Genomic DNA, 16,367 nt, shown 5'->3' with positions numbered 1-16,367 from the left:
AATTATTGGTGGCCTGATTAGAGGACTTTTACTATATATATATATATATATATATATATATATATATATATATATATATATATATATATATATATATATATATACACACACACACATACACACACACCGGTATACTGTATATACACAGAAACAGCATTCCACATTAAGTGATGATGCTGGAGAGGATATATTCACCTGTTGGCACTGATACAACTGAACGGTTCTACTGCCAGTTATATAGACACCCCTCAGTTCCCCCCCCCCGTCCCTAGCCCCCAAAAGGAGTATGGTGGATTACACGAGGGGAGGAACTTCAACCTGCAATCCACTGGGCTCAAATTTCAAATGAAGTTGGGGCTACATTTACTACAACTAGTATATTACCAAGCGTTTGCTGTCTTGTCAGAGGCCTTTACTGTGTCACCTCCTTCCAGTTCAGTGATGGTGTCGGGCAGTGTGATGCCCTTAGTCTCCCACAGCGGCCACACCACCACACCAGCCACCAGCGACGCGGCACCAAACATAAGTGATACAGCCCAAGGGTAATTCACATCCTGTGTACACAGTGAGGAAAAAGATAAGCCAACAAACAGAATTATAGTCTCACATTACACTTAGCATATCTGTAGTCATTTGAGCATCTACGTAATTTTCTGTAATATATATATATATATATATATATATATATATATATATATATATATATATATATATATATATATATATAAAATGGTAGGTAGGAGCGTTCACCATCCACTCACTCGATGTTGTGCTGCTCTTGGGTGTCTGTCCTTTCCTTTCCTCCTTCCTTCTTTCCTTCCTCTTCTGTCATTCTTTACTTTATTCTTTCCTCGTCCTTCTGCCTGCGAGTGACTTTAAACTCCCTCTTCTATCTTTCCTTGATTCTTTCCTCCTCCTTCTGTCTGTGGGTGACTCTACACTGAGTGACAAGCCAAATGGTTTCCTGTACGCCAGGAAACCATTTCCTACGGTGGATGGTAACCATATAACTAAATAATGGCGTCTGGTGGTTTAGTGGGTAATTACGGCACTCCAATCGGATTGAGCTGGTGAAGGTTTATATCCAAGGGATTGTTGGGGTGTATTGCTCACATAATGCCACTCAGGGATGAGTGAGGCTGGTCACTCATCTTAAATGTCTGGGCCAACTTGCCTAGCCCCGGGCCCCTACGCTCATCATGCGGCAACGTAGGATTGGATGGTGGATATATATATATATATATATATATATATATATATATATATATATATATATATATATATATATATATATATATATATATATATTATATATATTCGAGGTGCTACCCAAAAGTTCCAGTAATTTGAACAGAAGGGACCAACCGTTTGCAGTTTTGCCTTCTGCCGCTAGGAGGAGTCAGCAGCACCCCTTGTGCGTAAGTGTGGCCCCGGCCGTGTCTGTGAGTGGATGTGTTGTTGAGCTATGCTTACAACTGTAATATAGTGTGTTGGTGGTTTGGCGGTTTTGCAATGATGGACCAGTGGCGCAGCAATGTCAAGTCTATGTTGATCGTTTTCTTAGATATCCAAGGGAATATTCACAAGGAATTCGTCCCACCCGGTCAATCCGTCAGCGGAAAGTTTTACTGTGACCATGACAGTGGAAGAACAAGGACTGGGTCCTGCATCGTGACAACGCCCTGGCCCACACATCAATTGTTGTCCAGCAGTTCCTGGCTTCCACTAACACGGTAGTTATTCCCCACCCACCCTATTCGCCTGACCTTGCCCCCTGCTACTTTTTCCTGTTTTCCAAGCTGAAATTACGACTGAAAGGGGGTCGATTTGACTTGGATGAGGACATCCAGACAGAATAGCAGGAGGTCCTCAAGACCATCATTCCTGAAGCCTTCCAGGGATGCATGGACTCATGGAAAAAACGCTGGGACCATTGTGTACAGTACATGCCCAACGGGACTACCTCGAAGGCGACAGTGAGAAATAGGAGCTAAGGTAACATATTTTCCTACAATAGCTGGAAATTTCGCGTAGCACATCATATATATATATATATATAAGAAGGAACCGAAGACCATGAGCCAGCAAACCATTCTTTCCAAGAAAAGAACAAAAATAATACAAAAGGGAACCAAATTCAAGATCTGTTCATTTTGAGATGCCTGGTCGCACTGCGTTTGAAAGACTGGAAATCGTAGGAAGTAGGAAATACAGACAGAGGGAGACAGTTCCACAGTTGACCTGTTCCACAAATGAAGACTGGGAGTAACGGTTAACTCTTGCACTAGAGAGTTTGACAGAAAAGAGATAAGAGTTTGTTGCTAAACGGGTGCTAGGCACCCGTCGTAGAGGTGGAGAGATGCAAGCAGACAGTTCAGAGGAGCAATGACCATTGAAGTAGCGATAAAAAAAAGATAAAGAGGCAACAGTGCAGCGAAGAGACAGAGGTTGAAGGAAGCCAGTAGGAAGAGGAAAGTTAATGAGACGAAAAGTCTTTGACTCCACCCTATTGAGAAAAGCTGTATGTGGGGAGCCTCCCCACACATGAGAGTTGTACTCTACATAGGGGCGAATAAAACCCGTGTATAAAGTTAACAACTGAGCAGGGGTAAAGAAGGTACGGAGTCGGCTTAGCATAACCAATCTCCTAGAAGCAGATTTTACAAGAGATGCAATATGATCTTTCCAGGATAAGTCCCAAGTGAATAAACCCCAAGCATGTTCAAGGATGAAGAAGGACTGAGCTGGATATTATTAAACATTAGTGGGTACTCCTGTGGAGGATTGTGTTGGGTTGATAAGTGTAAAAACTGAGTTTTTGATGCATTAAAAACAGTAAGTTTATTTTTACCCCAGTCAGATATACAAGCTAAGTCAGACATTAGGTGTGCCATAGCCTCATCCCTTATTTGTTGAAGTAACTGCTGAGATGGACGTTGCGAGAACCGAATGGAAAGGTAAAGGGTGGAATCATCAGCGTACGAGTGGAGTGGGTTAGATGTACAGCTTAGAAGGTCATTGATGAATAAAAGGAAGAGAGTTGGTGATAGGACAGAGCCCTGAGGAACACCACTGTTGATAGATCTAGGAGAAGAACGATGGCCGTCTACAACAGCGGCTATAGAACAACCAGAAAGGAAGCTGTAGATGAAGTCACAGAGAGAACGATAGAATCCGTTAGAGGGCAGTTTGGAAATTAAAGATTTATGCCAGACTCGATCGAAAGCCTTTGAGATGTCTAAGTGCAATGGCAGCCCGAAAGTAGGATATATATATATATATATATATATATATATATATATATATATATATATATATATATATATATATATATTCACTGGGCATGGAGAAATACTCATTACAAGTATGGACACATGATTTTCTTTTACGCTCATGCCGGAAAAAGAACCCGGAACTCCTAGAAAGAAGCTAGGCACTGATATCACTGTGTCATGGTGCAATAAAAAGTGAGCCACCCAAATCCTATGCAGATCCATGTAAAACCACTATGAGAGGATGTTTCAACACGCCCATATGATGACACATATATCAGAGTCTTCTGGATTTTTCCTCAGCCTCATGGAACTCGGCAGGCGACAGCAGCTTTAATCTAGCCCATAGAAGACAAGCGCATTCCCATGTGCTGGGAAAACACACATTACACGTATGGACATATGTTATTATTATTATTATTTTTTTACGGTGTAGTCGAGAATCAAACACAGTACACCTTGTGTGTTTCTCCAGCATATAAGAAGGTGCATGTACTGGTCGGGCTAGATGAATACTAGTGTTACTTGCTGAGTTCCGCAGGGCTAAACAATACCCAGATGACTGAAGTATGTCATCATATGGGTAATGTTGAAACATCACCCATAACGGATTTACCTGGTTCTTCATAGAGTTCGGGTGACTTAGCGTTTATCACACATGGCGAATTCATATTAATGCCGGGTTTCTATCTTGGAGTCCCGGGTTAGACTCTTGGCCGGGGGGTTAAAGAATTAATGTACACACACAGGCATATATATATATATATATATATATATATATATATATATATATATATATATATATATATATATATATATATATATATATCTTTTATTTATTTATTTATATAGTTCATTATAAATAGATGTAAAATTTTCACTACATCTTCAGTGCTGAGCAATGATATTAGGTTAACATTAGAGTATCGGGCCAACCATCAACAAGTGCTCTGGCATGGATGCAGGGCCGTAGTATTTTCTTATTCTGACACAGAGTTTCGGGAAATAGGCAGCAGAAGAGTCAATTTTTCCACCAAGCTAAAATGATTTAACCATAGTGGATTAGAGCCACTGAGAACTATAGTATGGAGGGGCTTTCTCATGGGTACCACGAGTAATTTGTGTGTCTGCCGCCAGGGCGGCGCTGGTGTTGTGGGAGCCATGTTACACCTCGCTTGATTCCCGCTGTTTTTGTGCTGAGCTACTCAGTGGGTTTTTGAATGCAGCCGATGATTCCGGAAATTATAGAGCCATGGTCCATTGTGCAGCTGATAGATACAAAAGTGGGCACAGGAATTCTTCAAAGAGCGATGGCATTACATTTCACAATTAAGAAATACATCTTGTTGCTAATTCTGTAAGATTACTGCCTCCTGAGGAGGGTCGAGAAGATTCTTCCCCAGTATCCCCTCATGCATGTGGCGTTTAAAAGGGGCCTATTTATTTAGAATGTCCTCTTCTCTTCTGTTCACACACTTCTGTAGATATTTCCGTGTTTCTTCCGGCCTTTATCAAGTTGGACATTCGATTTCATTGCAAGCATAGTCTAAGGGCTTCCCACACCAATTCAACACCACTACTTCGATGTATAACAGCTTAAACATCGCTATCACTTCATCGTTAAGACCACATTATCTTTTCCCTTTCCTCCTTTACCTTTCTCTGCCTTAGTGCCATAAAAGATAAGTTCTTCACTGCAGCAAGTTATGAAGTTGTTTTTTTACTCTTGGCTAAATATACCCCATATAATTCGCTCAAGTAGGCAGAAAAAAAAATCATAATCCATTTATGTTTTTACATTATGAGCGATGAGTGCTGGTGTTTGAGCAAGGCGGCCAATGTCACACCCTGGTGGCGGAGGTAACCCCCTCCCATACTATAAAGGTCAGTGATTAGAGTACATATTCTAGATCAATCCCACCCAAGGGCTATAGGTGATAGCCAGGACATTCAGTTGCAATGTGCTATGTGCTTCAACAAAAGTCCTCTTAACGAGGGTAATGCCTTAGTCCTTCATCAAGAAAGGAGTGTGTTATAACAAATGTTTGCATAATATGGCGTCAGCCTGAAATTCTACTTCACACTACTGTGACGTCCAAAATCTCTCTCTCTCTCTCTCTCTCTCTCTCTCTCTCTCTCTCTCTCTCTCTCTCTCTCTCTCTCTCTCTTTCAAATCCACTGACCAAGGCATTCATGATGAATGGAGCAACGGCGCCACCAAGGCGAGAGGACGCCATTGCTGAACCGAAGCCCTGATTCCTTATTTCTGTGGGGAAAAGCTCGAGGGCGTAGAGGAGGAGCACAAAGAACGCCGCTGTGCATGACATCTTGCCCAGCATCACCAGAGTCACTGATACCCACTTCAGGTCTGCAGAGAGGAAGAGGTCAAGTTAGAGCATCGCTGGAACTGTCGTCATTGTTATTGTAACTGTAATTATCATCACTAAATTTTCTTCAGCCTGACATCACCATTCTCATAATTATCACTGTTGTCATCACTGCTACCAGAGAGTCATCATTAACCCATTTGTGCCTAGGGTTCCTTAAAAAGGGCATATTTGGCAAATATAAGTTAGTCAAGAGGGAAGCCCCAAAGTTCGGACCTATGAGCTTCGCGACTATGAACCGACAGGCTAAGGACGATATGCTATGTGCCCTTCCAGAAAAATCCCACACACAGCCACTATGGGCAGTAATGGGTTACCATCAGTATCATTAAAATTATCATCAGTATCATCGCACTCTTATTTTGTCATCATAATTTTCATCATCATCACTTTCACCATCATTACCCTCAACACCATCAGTACAGTTGGCAATAGCATCAATATTTATCATCACTTTTATCACTTTCATTTTGTCTTGATGTTACCGTGTCGTGAATGGTTGAAACAGCAAAATTTTATTCCCATTCTGAAACAGCATATAGCCTATTGTGAAGTTGCGTCAGTTTTGGACTAATTGAAATACGGTAACTGTAATTTCACAAGGAACACAGTATAGGCATGTGGGTATGATTCTCTTACTATCATCATCATAACCACCATAATAACCATCGTCATTTTCACCAGTCATCATAACCACCATTAACGTCATCGTTCCTACTACTGTATATTTCCCACTAATAAAGGAAGTTGCCTTATCATCATCATCATCATCATCACCATTACAGCATCTCCCAACTATTTTTACCTTCGGCGAACTGGACAGGTCTATAAAGGGCACACTTGGGTATCCTTCTCTCTCTCTCTCTCTCTCTCTCTCTCTCCTTCGAGGAAAGTTCGAATTTCTGCTCTTGAAGAGCTCTGTGTGATTATCTAATGAAGGACAAAATGGCTCATCTTGAAATTTTGAGTTGATTTATCATGTCAGCTGTTGTATCAGCTGACACATCAGTTGACTATTAGGCGATTTTTAATTTCGGCTATAAAAAGTCATTATAACTACTTTTTTATAAAATACAAAGTTGTTCAACTTGAACTTTTTAGCTGATTTGGCATGGCAGCTATTGCATAACCTGAGGCGTCAGCTGATTATTTAGCATTTTTTTTAAATTTTGGTCACAAGGAGGCATATTAATAAAAAAAAAATCACCTTTTCTATGAGTACCAAAGAGACAAACTTTTATATATTGGCTGCAATAGCTTTGCCACAGGTGTATGAAGATAGTCTCTTCTTGTTCATTAATAAAATGAACTGGCAGAGCAGCAGCCGACAAAGCAGCACTAAACGTAAGACACTATTACAAACCATCAGGAATAGGGGGCTGAGCCAAGAGAACAGCTGCACAGAAGAGGAAGCTGAAGGCCAACATCTTCTTACGACCAAAGTATTCAGCGAAAGGGATGAGAACGGTGGAGGCCGGAAGCTCAGCTGCTCCAGCGATGGCCAAGTACATGAAGGGGTCCACTCCCAGGCTCGACGCACCTGAAGTCAGGCCGAAGAATAGCATGGCCACCACGAAATAGTCGATCCCGATGACCAGTGTGATGATACGGAGCTTGGGAGTCCTGTGAAAGGCACCCAAAACAGAAGCTGCTAGTAAGGCATACAAGACTCCAAAGATAAGCTAAAAGAATGCTGAACTTGCTAGGATATTGCTAAGGTAAGGGTCAAATCTCTTAAAGATATAAGCATGAAGAACAGCATTACCACCAGAAAATAATCCTGTAAGTGACCAATATGATGATGCGCAGACTGACCGTCCTGGGAGATATTTTATAATCTCCTCGAATATCATCAAATACAAGTAAGCTTAAGAAATAGGAGTATGCAGGAATCACTGATATATAAATTTCCTTGAGTACCGTAGAGATGGGAGTTCGAATATCATGGAAACGACCAGGTACACAAAAAGGTCCATTCCCAAAATAGGAGTGCTAAAAAAAGACCGTCGCCACCACGAAACAGTCTCTGTAGGAGGCCAGCAGGATGATCCTGGGCATCAGGGTCCTCATCATCCGGACCTCCTTTCCCACCCTAGGGCAGGGTGAGGAGTAGCAATGTCCAGTCAGCCCAAATTTGCCCAATCCAATGGGCCACGCTTCCATTCGTTCATCATTCAAGCCCACGGAATCCTGGTTCTATCTGATACGCCAAAAACATTCACCACGTTCTGTAGCTTCACGTTCTGTAAGGTCTTGGCGGCCAAAAATATAAATAAATAAATAAATAACAATAACTAGTATGTCAAGTTCAGAAAAAAATGTATCAGAAAGCACAAAGAAATGATAAAGTATTGAAAATTTTGTTTGAAAATTGGTGAAACACTGATCAGAACATCAGCTTGAATATTAACACGAACACGAAAGGGATGACTCCCAAGGGACGAGTCATAACTAGTCTCAGCCACTGGGCCACCTTTGGCTCTGCAACTTGGAAAACACAATGTTGTTCATTTTTATGTGGACCCAGGTTCATCTGAGCATGAACCAGCAATTTGACTTTGACGAATGGACTGAATTAAGTTCAGATGAACACACTGGAAGTGAGAATTGCTGAATGCTATATCTAAATCCTCCAGTTTGAAGCCTGTCCTGAGATCAATACCTCTTCTGCAGGTGGTACAAATGAAGTATAAAAACTTTCTGTACTTGAATATGTTAAAATTCAGCACCACTTCCAGTGATCCCCAGTCCATATGGATAGTATATTCTAGATCAAGTTTGTGTGGTAATGACATACCGAAATAGAATCATGAACTGATCGTAGGCTCGAATGAATCTTGACATGATGGAGATTTCTTCATTATTTGTCTTGGCCGACACAGCCTGAAAAGATGAGAGGGACAGTAATTAATATTGATCACTGATACCAGACAGGATATTATAACTGTTTATGTTGTTGATGCAACCCCAGTTGTATCTGGATATGATGCCAGTGAACTGTTGGAAACTAGGCACTTTATCTGCTTGGTCCAAGAGGTCTTTAGCTGAGGTAATACTGGAGGATTGAATGTGCTGTAACGGTGCAGTGCATGTGGTGAGTAAGTGTGTTGTGGTGTGGGGGCTGCATAATAGTGTTGGCACGGATTGTTTATGAATGTGTTGGTATTGCACCAGACAAAGGTAACTGCAGAATCGCAATCAGGGTAAGTGTACTTGTGTCTTTTTTGGGTAGGGTAGTTTCTGAGTTATGGATATCTGGTGGTGGTTACTGGTGGATTCTATATATCCCATTGGAGCCCGGTGTCCGGAATATTGGACAGAATTGGGATTTTTCAAGTCCTTATAAAGTAGGGAACTCCCGGGTAGGGACGTATGAGCTTCGCGACTATGAGCCGATAGGCGGAGGGTGGTACGCTTAGTACCCACCCAGTGCCGTGCCTCGCCCAGCACCCCTGGGATCCAATGGATATGTAGTAAAACATGCATAACTGTATGGTATAGAATTACTGGGTCATAATGTAATCTTCATTTAGTAAGTTATAGGAAATGGTTAAGTATCTATATTTCTGTGTCTACTGATTTCGCATCCTGAATCACCATGTTTTAGAGATGATGCTAGTTTATGCTAGTGATAAATAACTATTGTCATGCTTCGACACTTTGCTCGCGAAGGAAATACAATGAACCGGGAGTGGATGCTTCATTTTTTAAAACAATGAAAACTGTGGATTTTTTTTTTTTTTTTTTATGTGTCCGACTCTGGGCATAGGCTTCACAGCCTACTATCAAGGCCCAGCATTCCTCCTACATACCATACACCTCTACATGTCACCACTTCGGCGCTAACACCCACCGTCCATATTGAATACATGCTAGGGCTGTCTCATACAAGACTGGTGTATTGGTATTAGCGGGAGTATTTTTACGACATGTCGGCGGGACTTCTGGTAGATCAGTAAAGCCTGATTTAATGAAATTCAAATCCTTAAACTGTTCCCTGCCCCAGCCGGGATTCGAACCTGGGTCCGTTAGGACTGCAGGCCATCTCTCTACCGATTGAAGAAGGATTCAGTATTATTCATATGAACTTTTTCTGGGTTTGAGGACTGGGCGACTTTCTCAGATCTTGCCTATTCTCCTTTCATGAGATCATATTCTAAATATCTCTAGAAAGTTCGTGGGACCTATTTCATAGTGAATTTTACCGATCATTGCACCTGTGTATCCTCTTGTAGATTACTGGTTTAAATTATGATGATATTAGAACGAAAATAATAACATACAATACGATATTAAAGTGTACCCTGCAGACTAATTCGCTAGGGAGGAGGTGCTATGATAGCAGTATAAAAGTGCCCAGGAGTACGCACGCCTACACCTGGGCACTGTTTAATGGGCATCCTCCCTCTCCCTACCCCCCACCACCACCCTCTGCGTACTACTGGGCATGCCTTCAGGCAAACCCCACTTCAAACCTTTGCCCAGGTCTACACACGCGTACTCCTGGGCACTGAGTAATGGGCATTCCCCCCCCCCCCTGCGTACTATTGGGCATGCCTTCAGGCAAACCCCCACTTCAAGCCCCTGTCCAAGTCTACGCACGCTTATTCCTGGACACGTCGTAATAGGCATCCCCCCCGCCCCATTATTTGCTCACATACCTCCTGTCCAAATCTACACAGGGTTGAACATGTTTTAATCAACAGAGACTCATTTCACACGTCCACCTTCTGTGGTGGGTGGTGGGTAAATGACTGAGGGAAAGCTCGAGTGAGCGGCCTTGACTAACTTTCATAGGCGAGTAACTCTCCCTCTCTTTCTCTTGATTCTGCTTTCTATCTAATTTCTCCTTATTCCCCACACCATTACCACTATTATTACCTGATTTAAGAAACGTCTTTTCATATAAAGGACAAATGAAAAACAAAGTGAAATATTTGTCGTCCCCCTCCTCTTCCTCCTCTCCTTCCCCATTCCCCTCCCTCTTCCTTCTCCCACTGCCAGCAAGCAGTCCCCCCAACCCTTCCCCCTCTCCCACTCTAAATTTAGGCCACAGCCTCCTGTCCATAGGTACGCAGGCCACACCTCCCCCGCCCCCCTCCCCCGTCCAAATCTACGCAGGCTGAAGATGTTTAATGATGAGAGCAAACACGTCCACCTCGTACCGTTGCAACTGGCTAAATGACGAAGGGAAGGAACGACCAAGATGAGTGTTTGGCCAACTTTCATTCCCGGGTAGTTTTCACCTACGGAAATAAACAAATATATTCGTTTCCAGGATGCTATACCTGACCTTGACCGTGGTAGGATACTTTCACCAAGGCGAATGTACTAAAAAAAAAAAAAAAAAAAAAAAAGGCGTAGTCTCCTCTCTCTCTCTCTCTCTCTCTCTCTCTCTCTCTCTCTCTCTCTCTCTCTCCATTCTGTTTTCTAATTTCATCTTATTCTCTACAGCTACATTCACTCTACAGCTACAGTACCGGTACCTAAAATTAACATCACCACCACTATTACATGATTTAAGAAACGTCTTTTCATAATAACATAGGACAAAATAAAATAAGATTTTGTGCTGGTGTGGTTCGTCACCGTCATTAAAGAACTTGGGTGAGCAAGAACAAACGTAAAACACACACACACACACACACACACACACACAGATCATAAACTTGGTCATAAATTGCCTAGCTTTGTGTACCACTGCCTTAATATATGGAGAAACACTGAACTTGAAGGTCGGATTTGCGGAGCTCGCAGAAGTGGTTTTGATTATTGAGTAAAAAGATAAAATAACTTTGTGTCTTGATTACTTGTTGTTTACAGAGAACTGGTGAGACAGGTCAGAGGTATTTTATTTACACTTTAGTGGCTTGATTAGGTTATGTTTACAGAGAGCTGGTACGATAGGTCAAGGATATTTACAGATATTTACAAGTGATGATTCTTTTATGACAAATGGCTGTAAAAAGGCAGCATGCTATGGATTGGATAAAAGTTGTAATTATGCTAAGTGGCACGGTAGACTTCGTAACGCCTCTTGCCTAGCGATTTATGCTGAATATAACACTTCAGTATCGTCTGTATGTTCCTCATCCATACTCCGTCGAGATAATAACTATACAGACGGCATACACGAGAATGGTAAGGTGTTATAGCAAACTAGATCGCTGAGGAGAAGATGGTGCTAATCTTCCAGTAGCATCTAGAATATGACCTAAAATGATGGGAGGTTCCCAGTAATGTCGAGGATACTGGCGTTCGAAAGAGAGAGAACTGAAAGCCGAAAACAGCAAGTTGAGAGTGAGGTATACTGTGTACGTGTACTGGTGGTGTGTGTGATGACCGTGTGGGTTTATGTACATACACAGTGTACACTCGCTGGTGAAATAAGTGCGAAATGCCCGCACTTATTTGTTACTGTATTCTTTATCAAGTCGTAATAGTCAGTTTTCTCAATGGAGTCTAAATAAGTTATTTGCTGCATATAATAAGGAGGAAGACAGTAGATTGTGGCAATGAGAGAACAGTGACTCTGGGACATGGAATGAACGACATTTGGCAACTTTGTAGAAGCTCAGCATAAACAATGAAACAATACTTGATGGAGAGTGTTACATACAGATCTTGCCAAGGCTTCTTCATTACTACGCTATACATACAGGGTCTGCAACTGGGTACTTGTGTGTGTGTGTGTGTGTGTGTGTGTGTGTGTGTGTGTGTGCGCGACACTCGCAAGTTAATACAAGTCTGCCACTGCTTCTTGGCAGAAGACCATTTTCTAGCTATTTGTGTCGAGCGTCATTCTAACAACTGATATAATAGTATGACAGATATTTCCTATGTTTCAGTTCAATCATTTTATCATTTAAAAGTCATTACGGTGTGGAGTACGACCGTATCTCTGAAACATAATCATTTTATCGTTAGTTCACATCTACAGTGGTAGAGAAATTAGTGCTGCAGTCTAGGCTCATTAGGCAAAACAAGCATTTATGTATTTTTCATCGTTTCTCAGCCGATCACGATTCGAATCCGATTATCGGAAATTTTTTCCCTACCAATACCGATACCGATATTAATCGATTTTTTTACGGCGCTAACTACCAACCGGTTTTATTTAACTTTTAACAGACGTTTAGCAGCGGAAAGGTTACTGAAAGCTATGGTCAACTCTTCCATGTCGAAAAATCTGTTCACAGTTTACAAAAATCGTTTGACGAAAGCAGTAACAAATCACTGGAGTGAAGTGGTTAAGAGATTATTGTGACGGTCATTATTCTCACGAGGATTGTAAGCTCAAGAGATGAAATTGTGGGAGTGGTTGATGACGATGATGGTTTAGTATTCCTGAAAGAATGCTTACAGTAAAACAGTCTAAGAAAAATGGTGAAGGATGCGACGTAATAATGACGTTGTGTGTGTGTGTGTGTGTGTGTGTGTGTGTGTGTGTGTGTGTGTGTGTGTTTAGCACAGATGCAAATTGCCTACGAAGATTAGGAAGGGTGAAGGACAGAGTAGAGAATCTTTTAGTATTAGCTCTACACGTTTTATCCTGTTTTAATTGGGGCTAAAGTGGAACATCTTCGGTGTGTTATTCTGCTTACCTTCTGGCATTTTGTGTGAGCAGTTTTTCATGTGCCTTTTTCACTAACTTTTCTCGTGTTAAATGAATGGATTTCCCATGTGCCATTTTTACTAACTTTTTCTTGTATTAAATGAGTGAATATATTACTCTTTTATTAAATGTAATCTGGCGAAGCCTTTGTCTAGTTTTTCCACATGTTGCTTCTTCAGTAATTTATCCACAAACTCATACCTGTGATAGATGAAGGGAGGACTATATTAAATTCAGTTATTTAGGCTGTATGTTTTATGATCGATGGATATATGCAGTATTAGCTTTTTATGACTAGCTTTGGACTGGTCTAGCTATGTATTGCGTGCTTGTGTGTGTGTGTGTGTGTGTGTGTGTGTGTGTGTGTGTGTGTGTGTGTGTGTGTGTGTTTCACTACACAAATCTGCTGATATATGTTAATAATCGTGCTTATACACACCTTAACATACACATATCCATGTGCACACACACAGACACACACACACACACACACACACACTACAAGGCAAAGGACAAAGTTATATAGTGTGAGTTACATCATTGAAAAAGTTAATCGATTAAAACAAACTTTATACTGTACTGTATCTACCTACCCATCGAGCGAAATTGAGTTAGTAAAAAAGGTACACAAGTAACAGCACATACTACACATGTAAATACAATTCAATATCATTCAAAAGCTAATAAAAAAGATAATATATTCATTCATTAATTATATAGGAGAGCTTGTTACAAAGCAAGAACAGCAAGGAAAAGACAGGCCAAGACAAAGCTATACCAACTTTAAGCTACCCACTGAGCTAATCCTTTCATTCATTTATCACAGAATAGCTATTGCACAAACTATTCGACTTACCTGTTTTTTTATGCAAGGAAGAAGGAACCAAAGGAGAAAATCCCGCGAAATTGCTCTCTCCAAGAAAAAATAATAATAAGACAACCGAAAGCCAAATTCAAGATCAAAAACCTAAACAAGCAACACATACCACACAAGAGCAAGACAAGGCTTCTCAAATCAAAGTTATTTATTTTTTAGCAAAAAAAAAAAAAAAAAAATCATAAAATGGCTACAAAAGGAATACCGCCTAAGGCCTGAGGAGAGCTAACCCAAGGCCACTCTGTATATTGCTAGTCATCACAGAAGGAAGAATCAGTAGTAAAGTAGTAAAGAAACATTATACATCACACAAAGCTAATACAGAGCTAACTAATCATAAACTAATCAATGAAAAGGCAATATAGCCACGTCATACATCACAGGAGAGTAAGCGAAAAAGCCGTGGAGTAAATATCATACACAATATAATGCAAGATAAAGGTATAACAGTCCATGGCAAGTTCATGAGGCAATCTCTTCATTCACATATCACAGAAAATAGTTAAGGAATAAAAACAACTAAAGATGGAAACACACACACACACACACACACACACACACACACACACACACACACACACACACAATGGAATGGTATCTAAATTATTAGAGATGAATGATTATGTCAGAGAAAATGAACCACATATAATATGCCTAACTGAAACAAAATTAACACCAAGGATATCAAATGACATACTAAACTTAGAGGAATATAATATATGGAGAAGAGATAGAAACTTAAAAAAAGGAGGAGGAATTACAATATTAACTAAGAAAAATCTAAAAGTCAATGAAATAAAACTAGATATACCCTCACAAGTAGAACTGATTGCAGTAGATATCAACACATCTGAAGGGAATGTAATCGTAGCCAGTTTGTACATGCCACCCAGATCAAACACATGGGAAAGAGACGAATATGAGGACCTGACATAGAGTTCAATTCAGAGTTTAAGAGCATTACTACATAAAATGGAAGAGAAATCGGAAAGAATTATACTAACTGGAGATTTTAATACAAATATATATTGGAATACTCTAGATATAATAAGCCAAGAAACCTGTTGGGACCAAAAGCTCCTGCATCTCGTGCAAGAGTTTTTCCTAACGTAACATGTGAGGGAAACCACCAGAAAAAGAGGACTCGATGTACCTTCAATGCTAGATCTCATATTTACTAGGCAAGAAAATGGTATTGACAGTTTAATATATCACCCTCCACTCGGCAAGAGCGGCCATGCAGTACTAAATTGCAACTTCAGGATAGAATATGACAGTTAACAGGAATGAAAGTTCCAAAAAGAGCCTAAACTATAAAAAGAGAAATTATCATGACCTAAAGCAGTATTTCTTAGAAGTTGATTGGGAAAATGAGCTTAGAGGGCAAGATTTAAATGCTGTATATAAAAAATTCTGTGAATTTTATGAAATAGGAGTTCAGAAGTACATCCTGCAGCACAAAGAAGCAGATAAGAAAATACAGAAATGGTTCAATACAGAATGTAAAAAATCAAAAGAAAGAAGAGATTTGTTGTGGAATAGATACAGAAGACACAATAGTGAAAGGGCATATGATAATTACAAACAGGCAAGAAACGATTATACAAGAATAAGGAGGGAAGCCCAAAAAGAGTTTAAGGAGGATATAATATATAAAAGTAGTGATCAACCAATGCTATTTTGCAGCTACATCAGAAGCAAAACCAAAGTAAAAGATATAATACAATCCATTACGGACAAGGGAATCAACTATACACAAGAGAAAGATATTTGTGAAGCACTAAATAAGATTATCCAATCAGTTTTTACAGAAGAAAAAAATTTTGAGAGGGGCTATGTGGAACATGCATGTCCACACATACTACCAGATATACAAATAGCAGAAAAAGTAATACACGAGAAGTTAAGTAAAGTAGACAGAGGAAAAGCAAATGGTCCTGATGAAATTTCATGTTGGGTGCTACGAGAATGTGCAAAGGAGTTAAGTAAACCATTATTTTTAATTTTCAAGAAATCCTTGAGTCAAGGTAAACTACCTGATATTTGGATGAAAGCGAATATTGTCCCCTTATTCAAGAAAGGGAATAGACAAATTCCACTCAACTACCGACCAGTATCACTAACCAGTGTTGTAAGCAAGGTATTAGAAAAGCTTATAAGAAAAGCTTGGGTAAATCATCTAGAAGAACACAATATGATAACAGAAAGACAGTTTG

The 16,367-nt window shown here is 40.3% G+C and overlaps 1 protein-coding gene across 1 annotated transcript in view; it reads right to left on the bottom strand.

The window, feature by feature from the left end:
- Window positions 1-380: 380 nt before the first annotated feature.
- LOC145406707 (organic cation transporter protein-like) overlaps window positions 381-16,367 on the bottom strand; it is a 220,207-nt gene continuing 204,220 nt past the window's right edge. Inside the window, exons 9-12 of the mRNA XM_080277810.1 lie at window positions 8,457-8,542; window positions 7,023-7,282; window positions 5,456-5,640; window positions 381-554 (exon numbers count right to left, since the gene is read on the bottom strand). Of these exons, the coding sequence (XP_080133936.1) occupies window positions 381-554; window positions 5,456-5,640; window positions 7,023-7,282; window positions 8,457-8,542 (705 nt within the window). The remainder of the gene's footprint in view (window positions 555-5,455; window positions 5,641-7,022; window positions 7,283-8,456; window positions 8,543-16,367) is intronic.

This window comes from Coenobita brevimanus, chromosome 8 (assembly GCF_032717465.1).
Source record: "Coenobita brevimanus isolate Jiangsu-jjx chromosome 8, ASM3271746v2, whole genome shotgun sequence".
Taxonomy (NCBI): Eukaryota; Metazoa; Arthropoda; class Malacostraca; order Decapoda; family Coenobitidae; genus Coenobita; species Coenobita brevimanus.
The sequence above is the reverse complement of the archived record's forward strand: the minus strand, read 5'-3'. Positions and strand labels throughout refer to the sequence as shown.